The 21,468-nt window shown below is 35.5% G+C and overlaps 3 protein-coding genes across 4 annotated transcripts; 1 reads left to right on the forward strand and 2 right to left on the reverse strand.

The window, feature by feature from the left end:
- Positions 1-1,066: 1,066 nt before the first annotated feature.
- Positions 1,067-6,970, reverse strand: LOC104894717 (E3 ubiquitin-protein ligase HAKAI homolog). Of its 2 annotated transcripts, none has more exons than XM_010681015.4 (4): positions 6,852-6,970; positions 6,007-6,300; positions 4,662-4,720; positions 1,067-2,250 (listed from the first exon to the last, which is right to left on the reverse strand). In XM_010681015.4, the coding sequence occupies exons 2-4, from the start codon at positions 6,259-6,261 to the stop codon at positions 1,233-1,235; spliced, it is 1,332 nt and encodes a 443-aa protein (XP_010679317.2). In that variant the 5' UTR covers positions 6,262-6,300; positions 6,852-6,970; the 3' UTR covers positions 1,067-1,232. The 2 variants fall into 2 exon arrangements, with proteins under 2 accessions (XP_010679317.2, XP_057251297.1); XM_057395314.1 differs by having other exon boundaries at positions 6,007-6,317; positions 6,852-6,870.
- Positions 6,971-9,096: 2,126 nt separating this feature from the next.
- Positions 9,097-12,530, reverse strand: LOC104894718 (biotin carboxyl carrier protein of acetyl-CoA carboxylase, chloroplastic). The gene is made up of 7 exons (XM_010681016.4): positions 12,154-12,530; positions 10,851-10,895; positions 10,598-10,764; positions 9,916-10,222; positions 9,748-9,819; positions 9,456-9,521; positions 9,097-9,369 (listed from the first exon to the last, which is right to left on the reverse strand). The coding sequence occupies exons 1-7, from the start codon at positions 12,301-12,303 to the stop codon at positions 9,346-9,348; spliced, it is 831 nt and encodes a 276-aa protein (XP_010679318.2). The 5' UTR covers positions 12,304-12,530; the 3' UTR covers positions 9,097-9,345.
- Positions 12,531-16,743: 4,213 nt separating this feature from the next.
- LOC104894720 (hypothetical protein) lies at positions 16,744-21,468 on the forward strand. Its single transcript, XM_010681017.4, has 3 exons — positions 16,744-17,475; positions 19,791-20,060; positions 21,212-21,468. The coding sequence occupies exons 1-3, from the start codon at positions 16,945-16,947 to the stop codon at positions 21,278-21,280; spliced, it is 870 nt and encodes a 289-aa protein (XP_010679319.2). The 5' UTR covers positions 16,744-16,944; the 3' UTR covers positions 21,281-21,468.

The following is a 21,468-nucleotide window of genomic DNA, read 5'->3' on the forward strand; positions in this document are numbered from 1 at the left end:
CAATTTTGGCTACAAATAGTCAGATAGTACATGTTTTATCATATATCAACCCATGTGAACCATTTACATCTTAGAATGCCAGGTTTTTTTTTTTTAATTTTGAAATCCCAGAAAATAATATGCCCATATAATATCAAATCCTGATAAGATTCATAATCTGGCTGATTAATTAATCATGATGTTTAATATAATGATAGTAAAATATACCAAATGGAAATGATTTGTCATCTATAGAGAAACATGCAACTTGCTCAATACCTCTGCAAATCCTTAGATTATCTGCTGTCCCTTGTTACTGGTGTCAATCAGTTGAATATTGATTATTACTCACTAATAGTCTAATAGTAGACAATCTCAGAGATTTAATCAAGTTTAACTAGTTGACATTTATTAAATAATAGGAGTAGAGTATTTTCTTAATTAAATTTGTCATGCAATAATGGGTGTCTTTGTTAGTGTACGTGAAAACGCGTAGAATACATATCATCCGCACTGCAAAGATTTACCTTTCTTTTAGCTATATATATATCCAAGTGCAAATGTATAATGTTAAATGTTTATGCAAGGCTTGACCTAGTGGTAAATATTTGGTCTCACTAGAAGCTCTTTAGAGTGAGATTTCCTTTACCATTCCCCCTCCTTCCAAAGTCCAAGATGTCTGACAGTAAAGTCTTTCATCTTACCATCTTAAAAAAAAAAAAAGTGCGAACATATAATAGATTTTGCCAGTAGTGAATAATTATGATTCCGAACAATCGAGTCTCTAATGTAGTTCGTTCATGTCCTCATAAAGACAAAATGAGGTCCGAGTACAACAACTGTTTTATAAATTATATTTCCCCAAGAACTGAATATCGAGCTTTTTCTTGGGGTGGTAATAATTTCAAGCTAATTAATTGTTGCTTAATTGGGGTAATTTTCTCTTGTTTATTATATTAGCAACCTAAGAACTGTACAGACTTTATATTTTTTAAGATGAATTGCTTCTACGAAAATCTCAGTTAGCCTAATATATTTTATCCAGAGTAAAGGTTAGACTTGCATCATTGTAAATCTATCATCAATGTGGATAAGAAAACAGCGCAATATCAAGGCCAAAGTATTCAACAGAAAATGAACCAAATTAAAGGATCAACTATTACTACTTGGAAACTTGTCCGATATGGTTGTATGACATTTGAGAAAATGTGAAAAAGATATAACACAAAACATTATAACCAGAGAAAGTTGCACTAGTCCTGGCTACTTCCAAAACCATCGCGCCGCTCTGATTGCCATCCATAGTTCTTACCATCATTACTCACATCACCTGAAAAGTACCCATGTTTATGCTGCATCAAATGAGGAGGAGGTGGCCCTGGTGGAGGTGGCGGCGGCGGCATGCCTTGTTGTGCTGCCATCATGCCTTGGCCACCCTGGACAGCTTCAAAAGGAACATTTGAGGATCCTCCATTCCAAGGACGAGGATAACCTTCTGAGAAACTAACAGGCCCACCAGGTCCCGGTGTAAAACCCAATACTGACCCTTGCTCGGATCCACCTTCTCCGGTGGAGTCTGATCGTGCTATCTCATAGGGAATTGGTGCACCGTAAAAGGGTGGAGCTCCGTCAGATGGGAATGGAGGAAAGCCAAATGGAGGCGGGCCCATCATCATCGGGTTTGCATTAGCAGGCATCGAAAAATTAGGTGGCTGCTGCGGGTACATTGGTGGGTAATCTCGATGTGGATCAGGCAGAATTCCTTGCTGCTGTTTGTCTGAAAACTGGCTAAAGTCCTGCTGCGATCCGCTCTGTGCATCAACATTTTGCTGCTGCATCCGACTTTGACCTGACCCATCAAGGCTCATTTGCCGGTTGTCGGGTTGCCCATCAGAAGGGTGGGATTGTCCATAAAACGAGGGTGGTTTTGGTTGCATAAGCGGTCGGAGTGGAGGTTGGTCTCTAGATTGCTGACGTCGAGTTTTATCTTCACGTTCATTAACCTGATGATTTGAGCTAGGAGAGAAACCTGACCTTGATGGACCTCGAAGAGTTGTATCTAAATTTGAAGATTGCTTTAGTCCTGATCCCTCCGATTCATTCATATCCTCCTTCTTCATATTTGGCTGAAGTAAGTCAGCATGGCTTTCATGTATGTGAGACTCAAATTCAGACTTTTTCAAAAACGACTTGAGGCAGTGGGGAGCAGCACAAACGAAGATTCCCTCCATCATTTTGATAGTTTGTATCTTCTGGATCCGATCATCACATCTGACACAAAAAAAGTGTTCCAATTTATACTTTCTCTGATGAGTCCGTCCACTCAGAAAATTGAAAACACCAAAACTAAAAATAAAGAAAAGGAAAAATATGCAGGAAGACAAACTGACGTGCCAAATGACAGCACTCGAACTATATTTGAAAAGGGTGAGTAAGAAATACGACAAAAAGATAAAATACTATTTAGTATAGTGCAGAACAATGACTGATATCTTAGGTTCTAAGGACCTGGTGAACTTGTGTTAACACAAAATAGCACTCAAGTTTAAGTATACGACAGTATCATTGATAAATCACATACATGGATAAAGAATTCTAAACAATTATATGTGATGTGATGAAATCTAGTATGACATGTTGAACTAATGAAATTTGGCTTGAAAGCAGTTGTTGAAATAAAACCAATTAACTGGGTACCCAGTAGCTTATACATAATTCTTTATAATGCATAGTCCAATTCTATTAATAGGGAAAAAAAACATAGTAAAAAAATTCAAGAGTTAAGTGTTAGACTTCTAGTGCCCGACACATAACTAGTTTCTAGGTGTTAGACTCAGCCTATATAAAAAAAATTCCCTAATTTTGCTGCCAAATGAAGATTTGGCCGTCGAGAATTTAATCAGGCACTTGAAAAGAAATGAAGAATTTGCATACATAGCTTTTACAGTTTATTTCATTAGGTAGATAATACTGCTCATTAGGTTTTCAAGGGTTTTGCAACTTCATTTCCTGCCATATAAAATTTTGTCGTTTAAGTAAAAAATTCAGCCCTACTTTGTTGAGTTTTTACTGCTCTCCATTCAGCATGCCCCCCCCCCCCTCTCATCTTCTCGTAGTTCAAAAAGGGTCAAAGTTTTTTTTTAAAGAAAACAGAGATGAGTTGCCTTGAAGAGCAAATATTGCAGGTAAGTATCACACCTTGAACAACTCATGGATACAATATATAAGTTCTTCAAGTCCACTTGATAGATTTCTCGTAAGAGTAAAATACTGCAACAGCAATAACCATAACAGCAACTACAACAATATCAAAGCCTTAATCCCATTAAAAAGGGTCCACCACATGAGTCAAGATTTTGATCTCCAGTTGTTTACATGGTTCTTTTGCCTCCATTCTTTCCTATCACAAGTGCTAGTGTGCTACATGCTCCTCGCTTCCTACAAGGCTACAAACGACATCGTTCCTAGCGCCCTCCATCCAAGTCCTATTTGGTCAACCTTGATATCTCCTGCAATCTCCTTAATCTCAGCCTTCCACTACCCTAGCCGCTGCATTTTTAGACAATGTCTCACATTCCCAATTAACTTTAACCAATTTTCCCTTATCTTACCCTCAATGTGTACAATTCCAACTCTCATTCGAATATTCTCACCCGGAATTCTCTCTCTTATTGTGTTGATATATCCCCACGCATCAGTCGCAACTTGCGTATCCCTGCTTCTTAATATAATTTTTCATAAAAACCCAACATTTAGACACATGTAACAAAGTTGGTCTAACAGTTATCAGTTATCCTATTAATATTTTCCTTTCAACCTCAGAGGTACACTATGATGGCGCAAAATCCAAATTTCCCCTCTCTATGTAAGCCAAATCCAGAATCATGTCTTAATTAACAACTTCATCGGTGTAAGATTGACCCAAAGTACATAAAACACTCTCTGATGTGCAACTCCTTTCCATCCAGCGTTACCACTTACTGCATCCCCAATTGTCTCCCTCCCATCACTAATATACATTTCACGTACTCCATCTTGTTCTCATTCAGCCTAAACCCTCGATATTCTAATGCTTGCCTCCATCATTCCAATTCAGCAGTAACTCCAAAAAAATCCTCATCCACTAATACTTATCCCATCACCATTATACCACCTCAACAAAATACATCAGATAAAGAGCACACAATAAACTAAGTGAAAAGAGAGAAACCAAAAACATTCAGGAAATAGTTACACTGAGGAAAAAATGGAATGTGATGGTGACTAATGGCCATGGCAGAAGGGGAATTGATGGGAGAAGGGACAGGCATGAGTTTATTTTCTTTTATAATAAGTGTATTTTTATAATTACAACATGTCATCGGCTAAGAAAATAAAATAATTTAAACAGAACATTAGAGTGTAATATGCATTCAAATCAAAGGGTACCGTATGGATCTAAACATTTCTTAGTCTACCAAATAAAAGCATCAAAAAATTACAGGTGTATCATAAAGAATTTCCCAATAATCTTTTAGGTAAGGGGGGGGGGGGGGGGATAGAGGAACAAACAGAATTGGTTTCATAAGTTATCATAATGAGGCATCATATATTCATATCATTAAACACCTGAACATTTAAAGAGTTTGTCATATATCTAAAGTACTAACCCAACTATCATTTCAAATGCTTTAAGCACTTACAGATAACAGATTGAATCACTCCTAGCGCAATCAAGACAGAAAGCATGCTCACACGGACTCTGCAAAAATCACACAATATCCAATTATTAAACAAATGAATGCAGGACACATACTAGAACGGTGAGTAGGCATTGTCCTTCATGATGCAATAATTGCCAAAAAGTCTTTAAGTGAACCAGCTGGCTAATTCACATTACACTTGACCTAAATCATCTAAAATTTTCATCCTCCAACCACAAAGTCTAACCTATATCTCTATCATGTATCAAGGATGCTGAGAAAAGCATATATTGACTACAGAGCTTGCTAATAACTTTCTATAATATCACTCAATTGCCATAGGAGCTCTGATATAACTTATCACCTAGTTTTATGATATAAAAGTTTGATGCTTAAGGAATTTCATATCTGTTTATAAAGCCAAACCCTCCCCTCCCAAAAAAATTCTAGCAATAACCTAAGATAGTTTGGTTTCCAATTCAACCACTTAAGACAACATCGTTATTCATCAGCAACCCACATAGCCCTGAATGTCTCCAAGAGAACCGAACGTGAGCACATGTATCACTAGACAAATAGGAACAGGATTACTGGCTTTAACTACGGCCTTTATGTGGATTTCAGACGATACGATCTCAACAAATCAGTCCTCTAGCAAAGATAGTGACATGAAAAGGCATCCTTAGCTAAGTACTCATCTTTATAAATATACCTCAAAGATAAACATTTCCTATGGCTAACCTCAGTCGAAAAGAGATCCAACTATACAATTCTTACACCTAAACTAGTTTTTAGATGAGGGAGAAAGAGCCAAATTGACTTTTATAAAGCTATTCATACAAAGACTTCACTATACCTACACATCCTACATAGATAAAAGGCCATTGGTTGATGCCTAGGGAATTTAGCTAAATCTGATACAATTAACATTTGACATAACGATATACCACAATAAACACTTAAGATTCGAGTACATTTGACAAGAAAGACCTGGTTTGCTCCAACAAGAGAAAAGAAACGAGAAACCATAAAATTCGCAGCTGCTTAGTTAAAATGGAATTAAAGAAGAAAATGACAAGCAACCAATATTTGGTTTCAACAATAATGAATCTTCATGCTACCAAACTGCAAGTAGGGAAATGAGCTATTCCTTAATTATTCCTATATCTTTGTAGGACAGAATAGCCTTGTTCTACCCATTAATATCTTTTGTCTCGTTTATATGGACAAAAATATGCTTATTGTCCAAGTTTATGCACATTTCGATGACACTAGATCAATATATTTTATACAATCTTATAACACATTACAGCATGAGCAAAAGTTGCATTTACTAAGAGCATACCAGGCGGCCATAAATTGCAATAGGGAAATCACAACGGACACAAAAATGGACTCGCTCAGCAAGCTGTCTTCGGGATCTACGACCAACAATCTTCACAAACGAAGCAGCAGTTGCCGAACCAAGACCCTTGGCAACTGGAAGGTCAGCAAGAACAAGATGATCAGGGCATGCCACAGTGACAGTCTCCCCTGGCAACGACGTTGCTCCATTGCCTCCGTCTAAAGACGCGCCTTTATTAAGACGGATTTGAAGCATCTTGCCACACACAAATTACACCTATCTTTCCACCCTTCACTAAAGAACCAAAACTTCTGTTACAACTCGGACCAACAACAAATCAAAATCACACCCTATAATGGAACTGAAAGTAACAAATTGACGAATAATAACCTAATTAGGGTGCATTTACCTACAAAAATCCAAGTAATTAACAAATTAATAAATCATCTTCGACATATTGACAAAATTATTGTACCAAACTCAAAGTACGTAAATGTAAACATCAAAGTTTCTCCAATTATCTGATAAATCTGCTTCCACAATAATCAACTAGTTGAATCAGATTGAGTTTAAGCAACTAATAATTGTGCGGCTGCATTTATAATGAAATGAAAACCCTAATTATCAAAACTCAATCGATTTGTTAAAAAAATTAGCCCTAAATTTCTCAAAATTTAACCCAAACATCACCCTAATTAATTAACAACCGCGTAATTGTGGAATTATCAAACAGAATTATCGAGCCAAAGGACAATTCTGAAGAAAATAATTGAAATAATCGAAGAATTTGAAGATGAACATCAATAAAAAAAAAAAAAAAAAAGGATAAATAAGAGTAAACTGACCTTGAGAGTTGAGAAAAGGGAAGAGAAATAAAAGAGCCAAAGGGCCGAAGAGCTCACTTAACTCAAAGTAAAAACATTGGTAACACTGCACATACTTCCTCTGTCCCATAATATAGTTCCCACTAGCCTTCATATGTACGCGATGCGTGCGTTAATTTCAAAATTTCTTATTCTATTAGATACTCCATTCGTACTTTATTTATGATTAAACTTAAATGTGAAAGATTCAACACTTAGATGAATTTAGATATATTAATTCGCTAATGTAAAAAAATAAAAAAGGTTGTGAGTGATTGTTAACATTAATTTTTTGTGAATGAATATTGAACAGAAAGAACAAAAATAATGAGTTGGTTTAACTGAATTAAAGAGTATCAAAGGTAGTGAATGTTCAGACTTTTCATGTGCACGTTATGTATGCCATCTTTTTTTATAAGGTATAAATATTTTGACCATTTAATTTTTGATTGAAGTATTTGATGCATATACCATTTCAAACTTCTTTTAAATGGCAAGTTGGAATGAGAATTTTTAAATGATTTGCTTTTGTAATTTTTTTCATTCCATTAATTAAATCATTAAGGGTATTTTAGTCACTTCAAAAGAGGACGTTACACCTCCTCCCTTGGCTTATATAATAGAGATATGTATTTTGTATCGCCTTCGTATTTAATATGGATCCAAAATAAAAAATCTAAGAGATATAATAAAATTTTGTATTTATTTAAATAAATATTGAATGGGAAAATATGCTTTTAGGAGAGAGAAAAGAGAATAATTGGTGGAAAACTATTAATTATAACATTTTGGTTGAATAAACAAAAAAAAAAATCAATAAGCAAATAAATGATGGGACACGGTTTGTCCAGACAAATTACGCAAAAATGTAGAACTAAATATGAAAATGAGAACTATATTTTGGGACACCCGAAATGGATGAAAACTATATTTTGAGACAGAGAGAGTCATAGACTTTTCTTAGTCTTTTATCTGTAAATAAATTTAAGGTCGTAGATCTATTGGATTACTGAAAAATTGATACATTGAAAAAATAATACTAATGTGGGATCACAGTTGTGGTTAATTTTTCAATTAAGAAAAATCCTTGCGACTACAACAAATCAACAGACAATCTTTTTGGAAAAATTGTAATTCGATAATATATGCGAGAGGTGTTCCATAGAAAAACATAATATATCTTTAGAGTGTTGGCCCCTTAACTTGATAATAAGTTAATCACTTTAACTATATATTATATTTTTGATTGTCATAGTGCTTTTACGCTGGGATGTCTCAATTTTGACATAATTCTAATAGCATATGAAATATTGTGCTTTATGCATTATAAGAATGGCCGGTATTGGAGTATGGTGTTGAAACTTGATATTAGTAAAGTTTAAGATTTTTTCACCAAATACTTCCGAATTTTCAGAAAATTCACTTTATACACCCTAAGTTTTCAAAATGTACGGGGTATCCCTAAGTTTCAAACTAAAATTAGAAGCAAATATCCACACAAACACCCCAAATAGGCAAATATGAGGTTGATGAGAGTCGAACTCCCGACTATGAGGTTGGGAGGTGGGAGCTCCAACCATTAGGCTCCCATATGATTCTCCCCCTGAAAAGAGTATGACAATGGAAAAGACGGACAAGGAAATTCTTTCCAAAAGCACGCCATTAATGGCCTATTCTAAAATCTTTCGAATCTTTCGGAGCCACACCTTGTAAAATGGTCTGATTTTGTTAGCATGCTTCACTCTCATGTTAGAGAGACAGTTTTTTACATTATTAACTTCTCGACAACCATGCACAGAAGCAACCACCTAATCCGATGTTTTCATAAGCATTCGACATTGATTTATAGGCGAATCACAATTAAGACCAGGTGTTAGTTTTGCTGCAAAGTTGAGCTTTGATTGTGGGCGCGCCGAGAACAAAAAGACATTGAGGATGAAGATATATCCCTAATGTGTTATTTCATACGACATCTGTTTCACAACACATGCACCGTTTCTATGACACACATATCAAGGATGAGACGAGAGATTGTTTTGACTGCATTTTAAACCCTAAAGGAAGAGATGTACTCTGAAACATCCAAAAGAGAAAATGATGCATGTATTGTGAAACATCCAAAAAAAAAAAGATGGTGTATATATTGTGAAATGTACGATAAATAGCTAAACCAATGCGAAAATATTTCACCACAACATCTTAAATCACAACTTCCAGAACTTAGATGTAAAAAAAGGAAAAATTACCTAAAAGAAAAAAATAGCATCAGGAACATTATTTCACAACAGATAATATCATAAAATACATAGAAGAAATACTTGCAAGGCTTCACAACCTTACTCCCACTTCCTAGCAAATAGAATAAAAGATTAGTAAAAGACTATAACCATCAAACAATACTAATACATCTTAACATAGTTGATGTTCAACTGTCATTATAATGTCAATTGATGCAGCTTCAGCAACCACTGTCTGTTTAAGGCTGGATTACAAGTAGAGGCTGCAAAAGATGCACCAATGAAGTCAAAACAAGATAAAGTGAGCAAAGAATGGCAACAATCTACTTCACTTGACGAGTAAGCTTACCGATTCGATGCTGATGGGTTTCCCATCTTGAGCAAGAATATCGATTACGGTTCCAGATTGATCAGCCTATATAGAAGCATTGACATATGTATAAGGAAATGCAATAGGTTATAACAACATATCTTCGGAAATTTTCGAGGATATATCTATTGATCGGTAAGGATATATTTGTGCAATATTGGGAAGGAGACATGAGTCCAAATCATTTAGTTCTTTCAAGTATTATATCGATTATAATAATCACAATGCTCAAAATCCCAACTTTATCATGTTTGAAGAAGCTATGGCATACCTCAATTTCATTCATCAACTTCATGGCCTCAATAATGCATATGACTTGGCCTTTCTGAACTTTATCTCCAACCTAAGGAAAGTACAAATTAAACCTTAACTTTATAGAAGGCAAAGGGATATATAAATCATAGAAATAAACACCCAAAAGAATGAGGTATACACCCACCTTAACAAATGGTGGCTCACCAGGAGCCGGACTGCGATAGAATGTGCCTGACATAGGGCTGTTGAAAGGTGGAAGTGATGGCTTAGCTGGCTTGGCAACAGGCGCCAGGGCCGGTAATGGCGGAGCAGAAGTAGGTGGTGAAGACTGAGGAGCTTGGGAAGGTGCTACTGTAGGAGGTGATTGCATTGTAATTACATGTGCAGGATTGGGAATATGTGTTTGTTGAACAGCTTCTTTCTTGCGAATCAATATCTCACAGTCAAGTTGTTTTAATTTCAATTCTACAATGTCTCTTGAATCCACAAGCCTGGAGCACGAAACATAGATTGTTAACATAACTTCAGAAATCTAGTTGATAATATTGAAAATAGAGAAAACTGATTTCCTTCCTTCTAATTCTTATTCTTCCTCCTGATATTCAAATCCCTTATCCTCTCTTCATGACAATAATAATATCACAAAAACAGTTTCTGTATCTCAATATTTTCTGCTTCGTTTTCTCCTAAAAAAATAATGTTACACTTTGAATATTTTATTATCTCGATGTTTACTTTCTTTTCTTCTTGTTCATCCATCTTTCCCAACTATTTCATCATATTCCCTTGTTTCCCTAACCTTTCTAATGTCTTCTCATATCTCTATCACTAGTGTAAGTGAGAAAGAAGGTAAGAAGTGTATATACTTGACAAGACTGGCAACTTGGCTCACAAATTCAGAGATTGATTCTTCTGAAGCCGACACTGTAGGGGAAGATCCTCCTGACACCTCATTGTTTGTCGTTTCTTCAGCCGGTGGTGCAGGTTTTGCTTGTGGAGTAGGTGGAGCATTATTAGAATTATCTAAGGCAACCTTGAAGGCCAAAAGAAATTGGTTATATATGAGCTTCTCACCTATATAAGAGATCATAAACCCAATCTGACAAAAAGGAGACTCACCTTGTTTAGTTGAGCCTTCACGGCGACAATGCGGCTTGAAGTAGTCTACATAATTCACAATAGAAAACCAATTAGTCCAATAGTATAACAATAAGGATCCACTAACAACAAGCAACAGCAAAGTAGTAAAAAAGAAAACACTCTTATAGTCTTTTACCAATTCCAATCTTTCAAACTGTTTATCTCTCTATGTTCGCCATCCTCTCCTAGGTATGACTCGTTTCAGTGCACATAATTCCCGACTATCAAGAATAAGACACCTTAGTTTAGTTATAAGGCGATATCGACTACAATATATAAAAGCATATGCTTGTGCCCTTCTATCTCCGCTTTAACATTGTCTTCAATAGGTGAAGATGTAGCAAAAAAATCAAGTAAGCATGCCGATTTAGTGGATTTTTATTTTTTTTACACCATTATCATCAACCACACTACTAAATAAGGCCGCTCACCACGCAACTCAAAACCAGATATCAAATGTTCATCATTGAAATTTTTAAACATGACCAAGGAAAGACTATTGGTCATACATGGTTCTAGAATAAAATATGTTGGTCCAGAATCATTCTGAAGCTCAAGATCTCCATAATCATCTCTATTATATAAAACAACACATGGAGGACACCAAAAAATAGAAAAAGGAATGAAAGAAAAAAAAAATAGGGAGATAACTAACTATTTCATTTTGAATGAAAAAAGGGGAAAGTAGGACATTTAAACCAAACATCAGTTTTTTGAGAAAACAAGATGTAAAGACAGTTTTTCTACCCAATTAATTTCATTTTCTACTTCACATGCTATCACACGCTATCACACGCATTGCGTGCATGTAAGGCTATATATATGTAATACAACCACCTAGATATCCTTTATTCAGCATTAGGTTGCCTAAAAGAGCACATGACACCTCTTCAATCAATATAAACAAATTTACAATCCTTAATTACAATGAATTAAACACATAGTAGCATACTAGCATTATGATTAAAACTTCAACTAGTAACTAACAAATTCATAACTTTGCTTTCATTGAAAAGCATCATTCTTTACTTTCTCACTTTTTATATTACAATTCATCCAAACAGCAAATTGGCAACAAATTAGAGCAGTAAAAAGAAAACTTAAAGCACATAAACCAAATAAAACCCACAAAAATTAAAGCTCAAAAAATTAAAACAATGCCAATAATGCTACCCAGAAACTAAAAATTGAGCTTAATTAACAGATACTATCACTTTAAAGCTTGAAAATTTCTATAATTCATTAATTGATTAATAAAAAGAAGAGATAGAAATGAATAAACCTGGGAAAAGAGGCCAAATTTGAGCTTGGGAGTATAAGAGAAGGAGATTTTAGAAATGGAATGATGATGGTTTTGTTGAATAGGGAGAAAACTGCAGGTGGGTGTTTCAGAAACAGCAGAAGATGAAGAATTTGGCAATGAGATCGCCATTTTTGGGTTGGGATTCTTCTCTAATTCTTGTAAATTAAATCAAAGTAATTGAATTTAGAGAGAAGGGAAAAAGGAAAGAAATAGGGAAGTGGGTGTTTTTTGTGTAGTTAGTGATTTGGTGGTTGTTTGTTGTTTATGAAATCGATGATATCGAAGAAGAAACCCCATGGAGCTTCGATAATACCGATGTTTAAGTGGTTTGATTTTATGTGTACATCCTAGGATGGAGCTTGTGTTGGCTTCCAAGTTCCAAGTTTCCAACCGTTAGAGTCTCTTAGGGACTAAAACGGGGTAATTTGGTCATTTTATGCATTGGAAGATTTCACGCGCATGTGGCTAACATTTGCTTGGTACCAATGCTAGGTTATATTGGTACCATTCTCCGAAAATATTGATACCTTGGTACCAGTCCTGATAACAATTTGATACCAATGTCAGATTATAATGGTACCATTGTGTTTTTTTTTTCTGGTGTTTGAGTCTTTTTCGGACTCAAACAGTTGGTTACCAAGCCTTTCTCTCCTAGGATGGGTAAAGATTTTTAATATAAAAGGCCCGAAACGTGTCGTAGTACTTGGTTACTTGACAAGACTTTTAATTATGGTTGGCGAAAGTTGACCCAATTCGACTTCGGATTTAACTCAAAATAAATCGTTAGGGTTGGGATTCTTAACCCATTTAAGTAAATGGATTAATACGATTAACCCAATTAATTAAATTGGTTAAGTTCATGTTGACATTTTCGACCAAAAAACATGTTTTGACCTTATTAACTTAACATATAGAAAAAAAAAATTAAAAAATATATTGAAAAATCTGAAATTTGGTTAGAAAAAGTAAAATCTCGTGAACGTAGGTCATAATTATTCTATAAAACTCTGAACATGCATACTTTGAATAATGAACTTAATCATTTAGCTTTTTAAGAAAATACTTATTTTTTAATATAATAATAATTATGATTAAGTGGTTATACGGATAAATCGGTTATTAAATATGTCCGGTCAGGGTTGAATTTGTCAATATGTTTATTAAATGGTTTACGTTTAGGTTGAGGTTTTTTGACTCATTTATTATTGATCCAAACGCGAACCTGACCCAATGTCAGGCCTATTTTTATCTGATACTGACTTGTAAAAGTTAGATCAAAATACTATGAGAGTAGAGTCTATACAAACTTTTCAGGTCTTTTTACTTTAGTTTTATAAAATTTAAGTTAAAGTTAATTCTTTTAGAATTCAAGTCAAGTAGATGTTATGAGTTCGATTCTTCATTCCAACTTCGCTCTTTTAAGTTTACTCTCTTTCATGTTTGTATTACAGCAAAATTATTATTAGTAATAATAAACTTTTTTTTTTTTGGTTAGATGAAGATTCTGGAAGAAGGGGAATAATCAAATTAACCCTTATCACAAGGCCAGAAGGAACATATTCAACTAATTAGGTCAACCTTGATTTTGAAATGGACGATAATATATGAGTGGAACTATTGGAGAAAATAATGAGATACTCCCTCTGTTTTTTTTATCGTTCTCACTTTCTTGTGCAGATCTCCCAATACACATCTTTGAACTTAAATATCTTTCATTATATATTGGTAAAAATTATAACGATTGAATATTAATAATGTACAAATTGAGACGAATCAAACAAGATCCAACATGACTATATTTTTTTCTTATACATTGGAAAAAAAGATTCTCTCTAAATATGTATAGTGTCAAGATTCTAAGTGAGAATAATAATAAAAAAATGTAAATTTAGTAATTAAAAGAAAAGGTGTATGCCATTGGTAAAAGTGGATAACTAATCCACCCTCCAATTTTTTATTATCTAAAAGTCATTTTTTAATGTGTCCATTTATATTCTTCTCTTTTTTTTTTAATTCATTTGACATGATCAACAACATGATTGTACAAGACGCAAAACTAGTTTTAACGAAAATTTAAATGATATGTTTTTCGTTGTCATACACTTTATTTGTTTTCTAATTAAATATGGTTCAACAAATTAACTTTTATGTTTGTCAATTCATAACTTTATTAACTTTTGATATATTAACTTATGAATTAGTAAATATTACATAAAGCCAATTTTATGAAAATATTTATTAAAACAAATTCAATAATATTTTACGAAAATTTGTCAATAAATCTATTTTTGGGCACTTTTTTTAAATAAATATCTAAGTTATCTGAAATTATATATAAATACCAAGGTTGACCAAATTATTTGGAACTACGACTTAACGGAATCTTGCAAAAAAAACATAGTTTTGCTCGGTTGGTGGCACCTGAAATTAAGATCCACCACCACCATCCCTAGCACATGCAACAATCATGCTTGCCACCGTTGCCGCCACCACCATCCCCACCCACCCAAAAATCAACCACCCACAACCACAAGCAACAACAAAGTCACCACCACCTCCACACACTCAAAATCCATCCCACCCCACCTCCCTAACCAACTACGAAACCATCACCACCTCCATCAGCCAAAAAATGACCCACACCACAATATTAACCACCTACGAAACCATCACCATCTCGTAATGATGGTTAGGAGAAAGAAGGGATCGCAAGAATAGTCAGTTTCGTGATGTCTTGATGGTGATGGTGGTGGAAGGTAAAAAGGTAATTTCATATGCCACTAACGGAGCAAAACTAACGGTTTTTCGAAATTTAGGTAATGATTCCAAAAGAAATGGCAGAAAGTTGGAATTTATATAAAACTTCAGAAGTAGGTATTTGTTTCAAAAAAGTGCTCAAAGTGTGGTACTCCTTTTTTTTTTTCTTACTTGGAATCTTGACATTATTCATACTTAGAGATAATCTCTCCAAATTTTTTCAATTTATAAGAAAAAATATAGTCATGGGGTCTTGTTTATTTTGTCTCAGTTAGTATTTTATTAATATTCAATCGTTATAATTTTTACTGATATATAGTGAATGATATTTAAGTTATGAGATGTACATTGGGAGACGCACACATGAAAATGAGAAGGATAAATAAAATAGAGGGAGTAATTATTAACAAAATTTCCAATATTCTAAGCATCACTAGTTTGTAGGTACATGCTTTGCTCCGGGTAATCATAATTTTCATTTAACAGTATTTCAATTTGAAATAATAACAACAAACATTACTTGATTAGTGGTTAAAAATTTTAGTATGCAAGCTTGAGGTCATGCGATCAAATCTCATATCATGCATTTTTTATTTTTTTTAATTGTATGTGGAGTATATTAAGTCAATACCTTAAGCGATAGCGCCATATGGCACAATTATTTGTTGAGGAACACCTTGTAATATATTAGTATAGATATAGATTTTATATTAGTAAATGAAAACAGTCAAAGTGTAGTATGCAAATAGTAGAAAATGTCACAGTATTGCACTTAAAAAGAAACAAGGAAGTACTTTAGTTATTTTGTCACTTAGACTTTATGTTTTACGTTATATTGTTTTTGTATAAGGCCCTAAAGCTACATCGAGCCCTGATGGGTGGTGGTAGATCATCCATTAGCACTGAAGAAGTCATAAAAAGTGATAGTAGATCAATGAATGAGAAGGAAGAGAGAGTAGTATGAAATTATTGATGATCCAAAATTTTGGATCATTATTCAATAGACATGCTCTAAAAATTTAACGAACAAGTCTGACTTGTCTAGGTATATTTTATTGTTGCTACCGTCCATTAATAGTAATGGATGGCTTTGTCCCGTATAAGTTTTCAATTTTTTTGAACACAACTATGCAAACTCACCCAATTCTCTAATCGGATGGGCATGATTCGCGCGTTGAACTTTTATTCATCGTCTCAAAATTACTTTGAAATCCTCTAAAAAACGTTGAAATTACATTTATAACTCCAACACACTATTTCTCTCTCCTCACTCCACCACCATCCACCTCCTGCCACCACCATGTATCTAACACAGCCACCCCAAACCCACTAGCATCCCCCACCCCCTGCAAGCCACACGAACAGTCCCCCACAAACCCAACCCCCTATTTCTCTCCTCTCGCTTGATGCTAACGCCCAGAGATGGACCCTGCAAGCTTGATGGATGTTGCCGGAACTCAACCTGCGCCGGTACTCTGTCGTGGTGGCAATCGGGCATAAAACCAATTTTTTTTTGGCGGACCATGGGTGGAATGTTAGCCCCCATGGTCCCTAAATTTTTTTTGATTTTTTACAAGGTGGGTGGTGGAGGAGGTGGCGGGTGGTGACGGGAGAGGTAGGTGATGGCAGGTGATAGTAGGTGATGGGTGGTGCGAAAGAGAAAAGAGTAAAATTGTCTATTAAAAATAAACGCAGAACGATTTTAAGTAATTTTGCGACCACGATCAGCTGTGAGACTTGTGAGTTCCTCCCACTCCTACTAGTAGTAGATTGGTAGTGTGGAGTACTCCCTAATTTAGATGCGAAATCCAATCCATCACCTGACATTTTGACCAAATTTTAATAACAACAAACAACAATAACTCGCTTACAACCCACGTTTTCTCCACACTCACACCAACCTCCATTTCATCTCTCTCTCTTCCCACACACCACTCTCCCTCCACCATTTTCTTACAGACTTACACACTGAAAACTCAAAAAACCTCCATTATTCTCTCACCTCACTCATCAATGGCGTCTTCTCCTTCTTCTTCCTCCACTTCCTCATCTTTCGACGATTTCGACGACGACTCCTTCGAACACACTCTCCTCGTTGTCCGCGAAGTCGCCGTCTACAAGATCCCCCCTCGCTCAACCTCCGGAGGTTTCAAATGCGGTGAATGGCTTCAATCCGATAGGATCTGGTCTGGTCGTCTTCGCGTCGTTTCCTGCAAATCTCGCGCTGAAATTCGCCTCGAAGATCCCATTTCTGGCGATCTTTTCGCTGCTTGTTTCGTTTATCCTGGACTTCGCGATCAATCTGTTGAACCTGCGCTCGATTCTAGTCGTTATTTCTTGCTTAAGATCGAAGATGGAACAGGTAAACATGCTTTCATAGGGTTAGGGTTTGCCGAGAGAAATGAAGCTTTTGATTTCAATGTTGCGTTGTCTGATCATGAGAAGCATGTTAAGAGAGAGAGTGAGAAGGAGGTTGCTGCTTCTGCTAGTGAAGGTGATGAGAATTCTATTGATATTCATCCTGCTGTTAATCATAGATTAAAGGTATTTTATATCATTATTTCATTTTGCAAAAGTTTGAGCTTAGTATTTATTGATACGTTATTGTTTGTGCTCTGCAAATCTGTAATTCGTTTGTGTGGCAAGCTTTTGAGCATTGTTTAGGGAGATGAATCTACTGGATGCTATGATGTTAGCTTGATCACATTCTTTTTAATAGAATCATAACGTGAAGGAGTATTTTTGAAGTAGAAATCATGAGGTGATAGTAAATTCTGTTGTTTACGAGTGCAATCGAGGAAAGATCTGACCTTCACTTTGATCTATTAGGTTTTTGATTGGCTTTGTTTGTCTTGATTCCGTAAATCTGTAATTCGTTTATGTGGCAAGCTTTTGAGCATTGTTTAGGGAAATGAATCTACTGGAAGCTATGATGTTAGCTTGATCACATTCTTTTTAATAAAATCATAACGTGAAGAAGTATCTTTGAAGTAGAAATCATGAGGTGATAGTAAATTGAGCTGCTTACGAGTGCACTCGAGCAAAGATCTGATCTTCATTTTGATCTATTAGGTTTTTGATTGGCTTCTAATGGAAAACGTATGATGTGTAGATAGCTTGGAGATTCGGAAAGTGACTTTGATCTATTAGGTTTTTGATTGGCTTCTAATGGAATTAACTGATACACACTTGGAAATTCGGAAAGTGACTTTGATCTGTTAGGTTTTTGATTGGCTTCTAATGGAAAATGTATGATGTACTGATAGTCTGATGCACGCTTGGAAATTCGGAAAGTGACTTGATCTATTAGGTTTTTGATTGGCTTCTAATGGATAATGTATGATGTGTTGATACACACTTGGAAATTCGGAAAGTGAGAGTGAGGTCTGATTGCCTGAGGATGCTCATGGCTCAACTGGTTTGGGAAAGGAGGGGAGGTCTGGTCGTTTATGTATGACATTCAGTTAGCAACTAGCAGATTTGGATGTATAAGGTAAATTGGTACTTTGTGAAGGAAAGTCTCAAGTAAGGCTACTAGTGGTAGGCGTTAGGACAACTTTTTAGTTGAGACTTGACTCTATTGGAGATCTGAATTCTGATGAAGTTTTATGGAGTCTTAAGATGCAATTATAAATATTGAGTATTGGGGACACGGAGATGGGAAGCAATATTAAAGCTCGACTTCTGATTATGTAAAAAGGACAATGTTTAATGTAAAAATAGAGATATAAAAGAAAGGCCTGAGAAACGTTTTATTGTTTTATTTTATTAAAGTCGAATCTGAAGTATGCTTAGTCATATATATATGTATTGTGCAATTGGCATTTTGAGATGAAACTCCTGTGAATTTTAGGCAGTAGCCGAGCAGGTTAATTACAATTGTGATTCAGTGAATGTAGGCTGTTAGAGATCTCTTCCTGCTGCTCTTAGGCGGTATTTTAACAATGATCTGAATGTGGTAGATTGTGCTAGGCTAGCAATTCTTGGTTTGCAATTTGTAAAGCATAGGAATAGTTTGAGGCAAGAGGAATATTCATCATTGAAGCTAAGATTAGGGCTAATTGGATAGCTCACTAACTTGGTGGCCTCATTTTCATGTTCGGTGGTTTACTAATTAGCTAGGATAAAGTTTAGTCTTAATAGTGTGTAGAGTGGATATTCTCTGATAAAACTGAACTATATGAAGGGTGGTTATCTGGTGATTTGCTGGAGGATTATGTATTGAAACTTGCGCTTGTCTCAGGGATGAAATGATAAATTAGCTCAGGATGTGTTTGTCAGTCCGCTTCTCACTTGCTGGTCATGTTGTGTATGCATGCATGTAACTATGCGTTGTTACTTAACTGATTGTGCATCCAAATAGATGACTTGTGAATTGATTACTTACTATATGAGAGTGAATAGTAGCTTCTAGCTTGAGAACCTCATCACTAAATCAACAAAGTGGCATGACATAATGGTCAGTGGAACCAGATCAGGTTATATGTAGTTTTACTACAATTTAAGGAGGTTATAATTATAAATCAAAGTCTGTAGAACTTCAAACTTCTTTCCTCTTCTTCATTCAAAGACTCTGTTACCTCTGTTAAACAGCAATATTTGGTGCAATCTTGCATACATCTTTCGACCATTATGCTTTGCTTTCTTAGTTTGGCAAGCTGGTCCTTTAAAACCTATTAGTTTACAAAGACAACTTGTACCTAGGAACCTGGGTGTCTGGCACAATGATTAGTAATAAGTTTGAAATTCGCAGTTAATGATGCTGGTGGGTGTTTGCTATGTAACAGTAACTTAAAAATAAGTTTGCTTTGCAACAAAGCCCCAAAGTCTTTTTTTGTCCTGAGTGAACATTATTGCAGGAAGGTGAAACCATCCGGATAAATGTGAAGCACAAAATAGCAAGTGGGACAGGTATGCTCTCTTCTGGGAAGCCTGCAGGGCTTTCAGGCGCTGGCAGTCCAAAACCCTTGAGCCTTGCTCCACCTCCAAGTGGGTCTGGGAAGATTCGTTCACCACTCCCACCGCCACCAAATGATCCTGCTGCTACTAGGACGATTACCACTCTTAAAGGCTCAAAGGAAAGTGCAAGACATGCTGTCGATCCTTTGTCTGACTTTTCACAACTTGAGGTATATCTCTCATGTTGAGCCAAAGTGTATTGGACTTTGCCTTTTAAATAATTACACTTGCTTCACAAAAACTTGTTTAAAGTACATGTTGTAGTGTTTTACTTTCATACTAAAACCAGATATAATACCTCTCTGCTTGATATTGTCCTCTGCTGAAAGCATCTACCTACTGATTAATTCCTTTTGTGGTGGTAGCACACATTCGACACTATTGTAGAAGGAAATTTTTTCATTTAGGTACCATGATATATGCCATATTTTAGATATAGTTACCTTGTTTTGTTAGTACTACCTCTCTGTTTGATGTTATTCTACTTTTTCTTATTTGGGTGACGGAGAAACTCACATTTAGTATTGCTAATAAGAGGAAAATTTTCACTGAGTTACAATGACATAGATAAGAGTTAATAAGACATTTTTTTTCCGGTTGGGTGGGGGTGGGTGGGTTGCTATTTGGTAAGGAGAGGTGCCTCTAGGGGCATTTGATTAAATCGGTTGTGAGATGCAAGCTCACAACTAGACCAAGCTTTGCTTAGTTGATAAGATATCTTGATACTTTAGGTTATTTTTGTTGATAGCTCCTTCAGATGTTGATGGTATCTAAGTGAACCTAATTTCCGAAATTCATGGTACATTTTTGGAAGTATTGATAACACATGGTCTTTTCTATAGTATTAACTATTATGTCACATGTAATGGTACTAAATGGAAATTTTTCCTTGAACGCAATTTGTTATTGCTGAAGGTTTTAATGCAAACAATGAAACATCAATTTCTTTCGATTTTGTACACCAAAAGAGGACCTTGATCTTATTGCCAGGTTGCCATTGTAGAAAATTTGGTGTTAAGAGTGTTTTTTTTTTTTGGTGCAAAAGAGGGGCAAATCCCCTCCTTACTGGTAGTCATTCTTTTCTTAGGTTAGGCCATCTTTTGACTCCATGGATGTGTTTCCTAAGGTTGCATGAAAACTTTTTGTTCTATATAATTTTAACCCTTGATAGTTACATCTTATGAGAAAGTATGCTGATCTTTTTCGGTTCCCATATCTTTTCTTACCTTGTATGACCGAATCATACTTGTTTACCGTATTGGAAAGAACATGTTGCTGCTTCATTGTGCTTATTCTCCCTTTTACATGATGCAATCTGCAGAGAAATCTCCCTTCTAAAGCCGGATCTGGGACAACCAACAGCAGTGCTGCAGGATGGGCTGCATTTTGATTGTACCCCATTAGTGTCCTACATTTGTACTATTAGATTGTTGTTTACAAGACGAGAGAGCAGCGCGCCGACACATGTGCGCGCGCGCGAGAGGGAGAGACTTACAACCGGGAGGTTGTTTCTTGAGTTATTGAATTTTTACCAAGTTCTTTGCAATAATACATCAATATATATGTTTATAAACAACA

The sequence above is a fragment of the Beta vulgaris genome, chromosome 5 (genome assembly GCF_026745355.1).
Source record: "Beta vulgaris subsp. vulgaris cultivar EL10 chromosome 5, EL10.2, whole genome shotgun sequence".
In the NCBI taxonomy this organism is placed as follows: Eukaryota; Viridiplantae; Streptophyta; class Magnoliopsida; order Caryophyllales; family Amaranthaceae; genus Beta; species Beta vulgaris.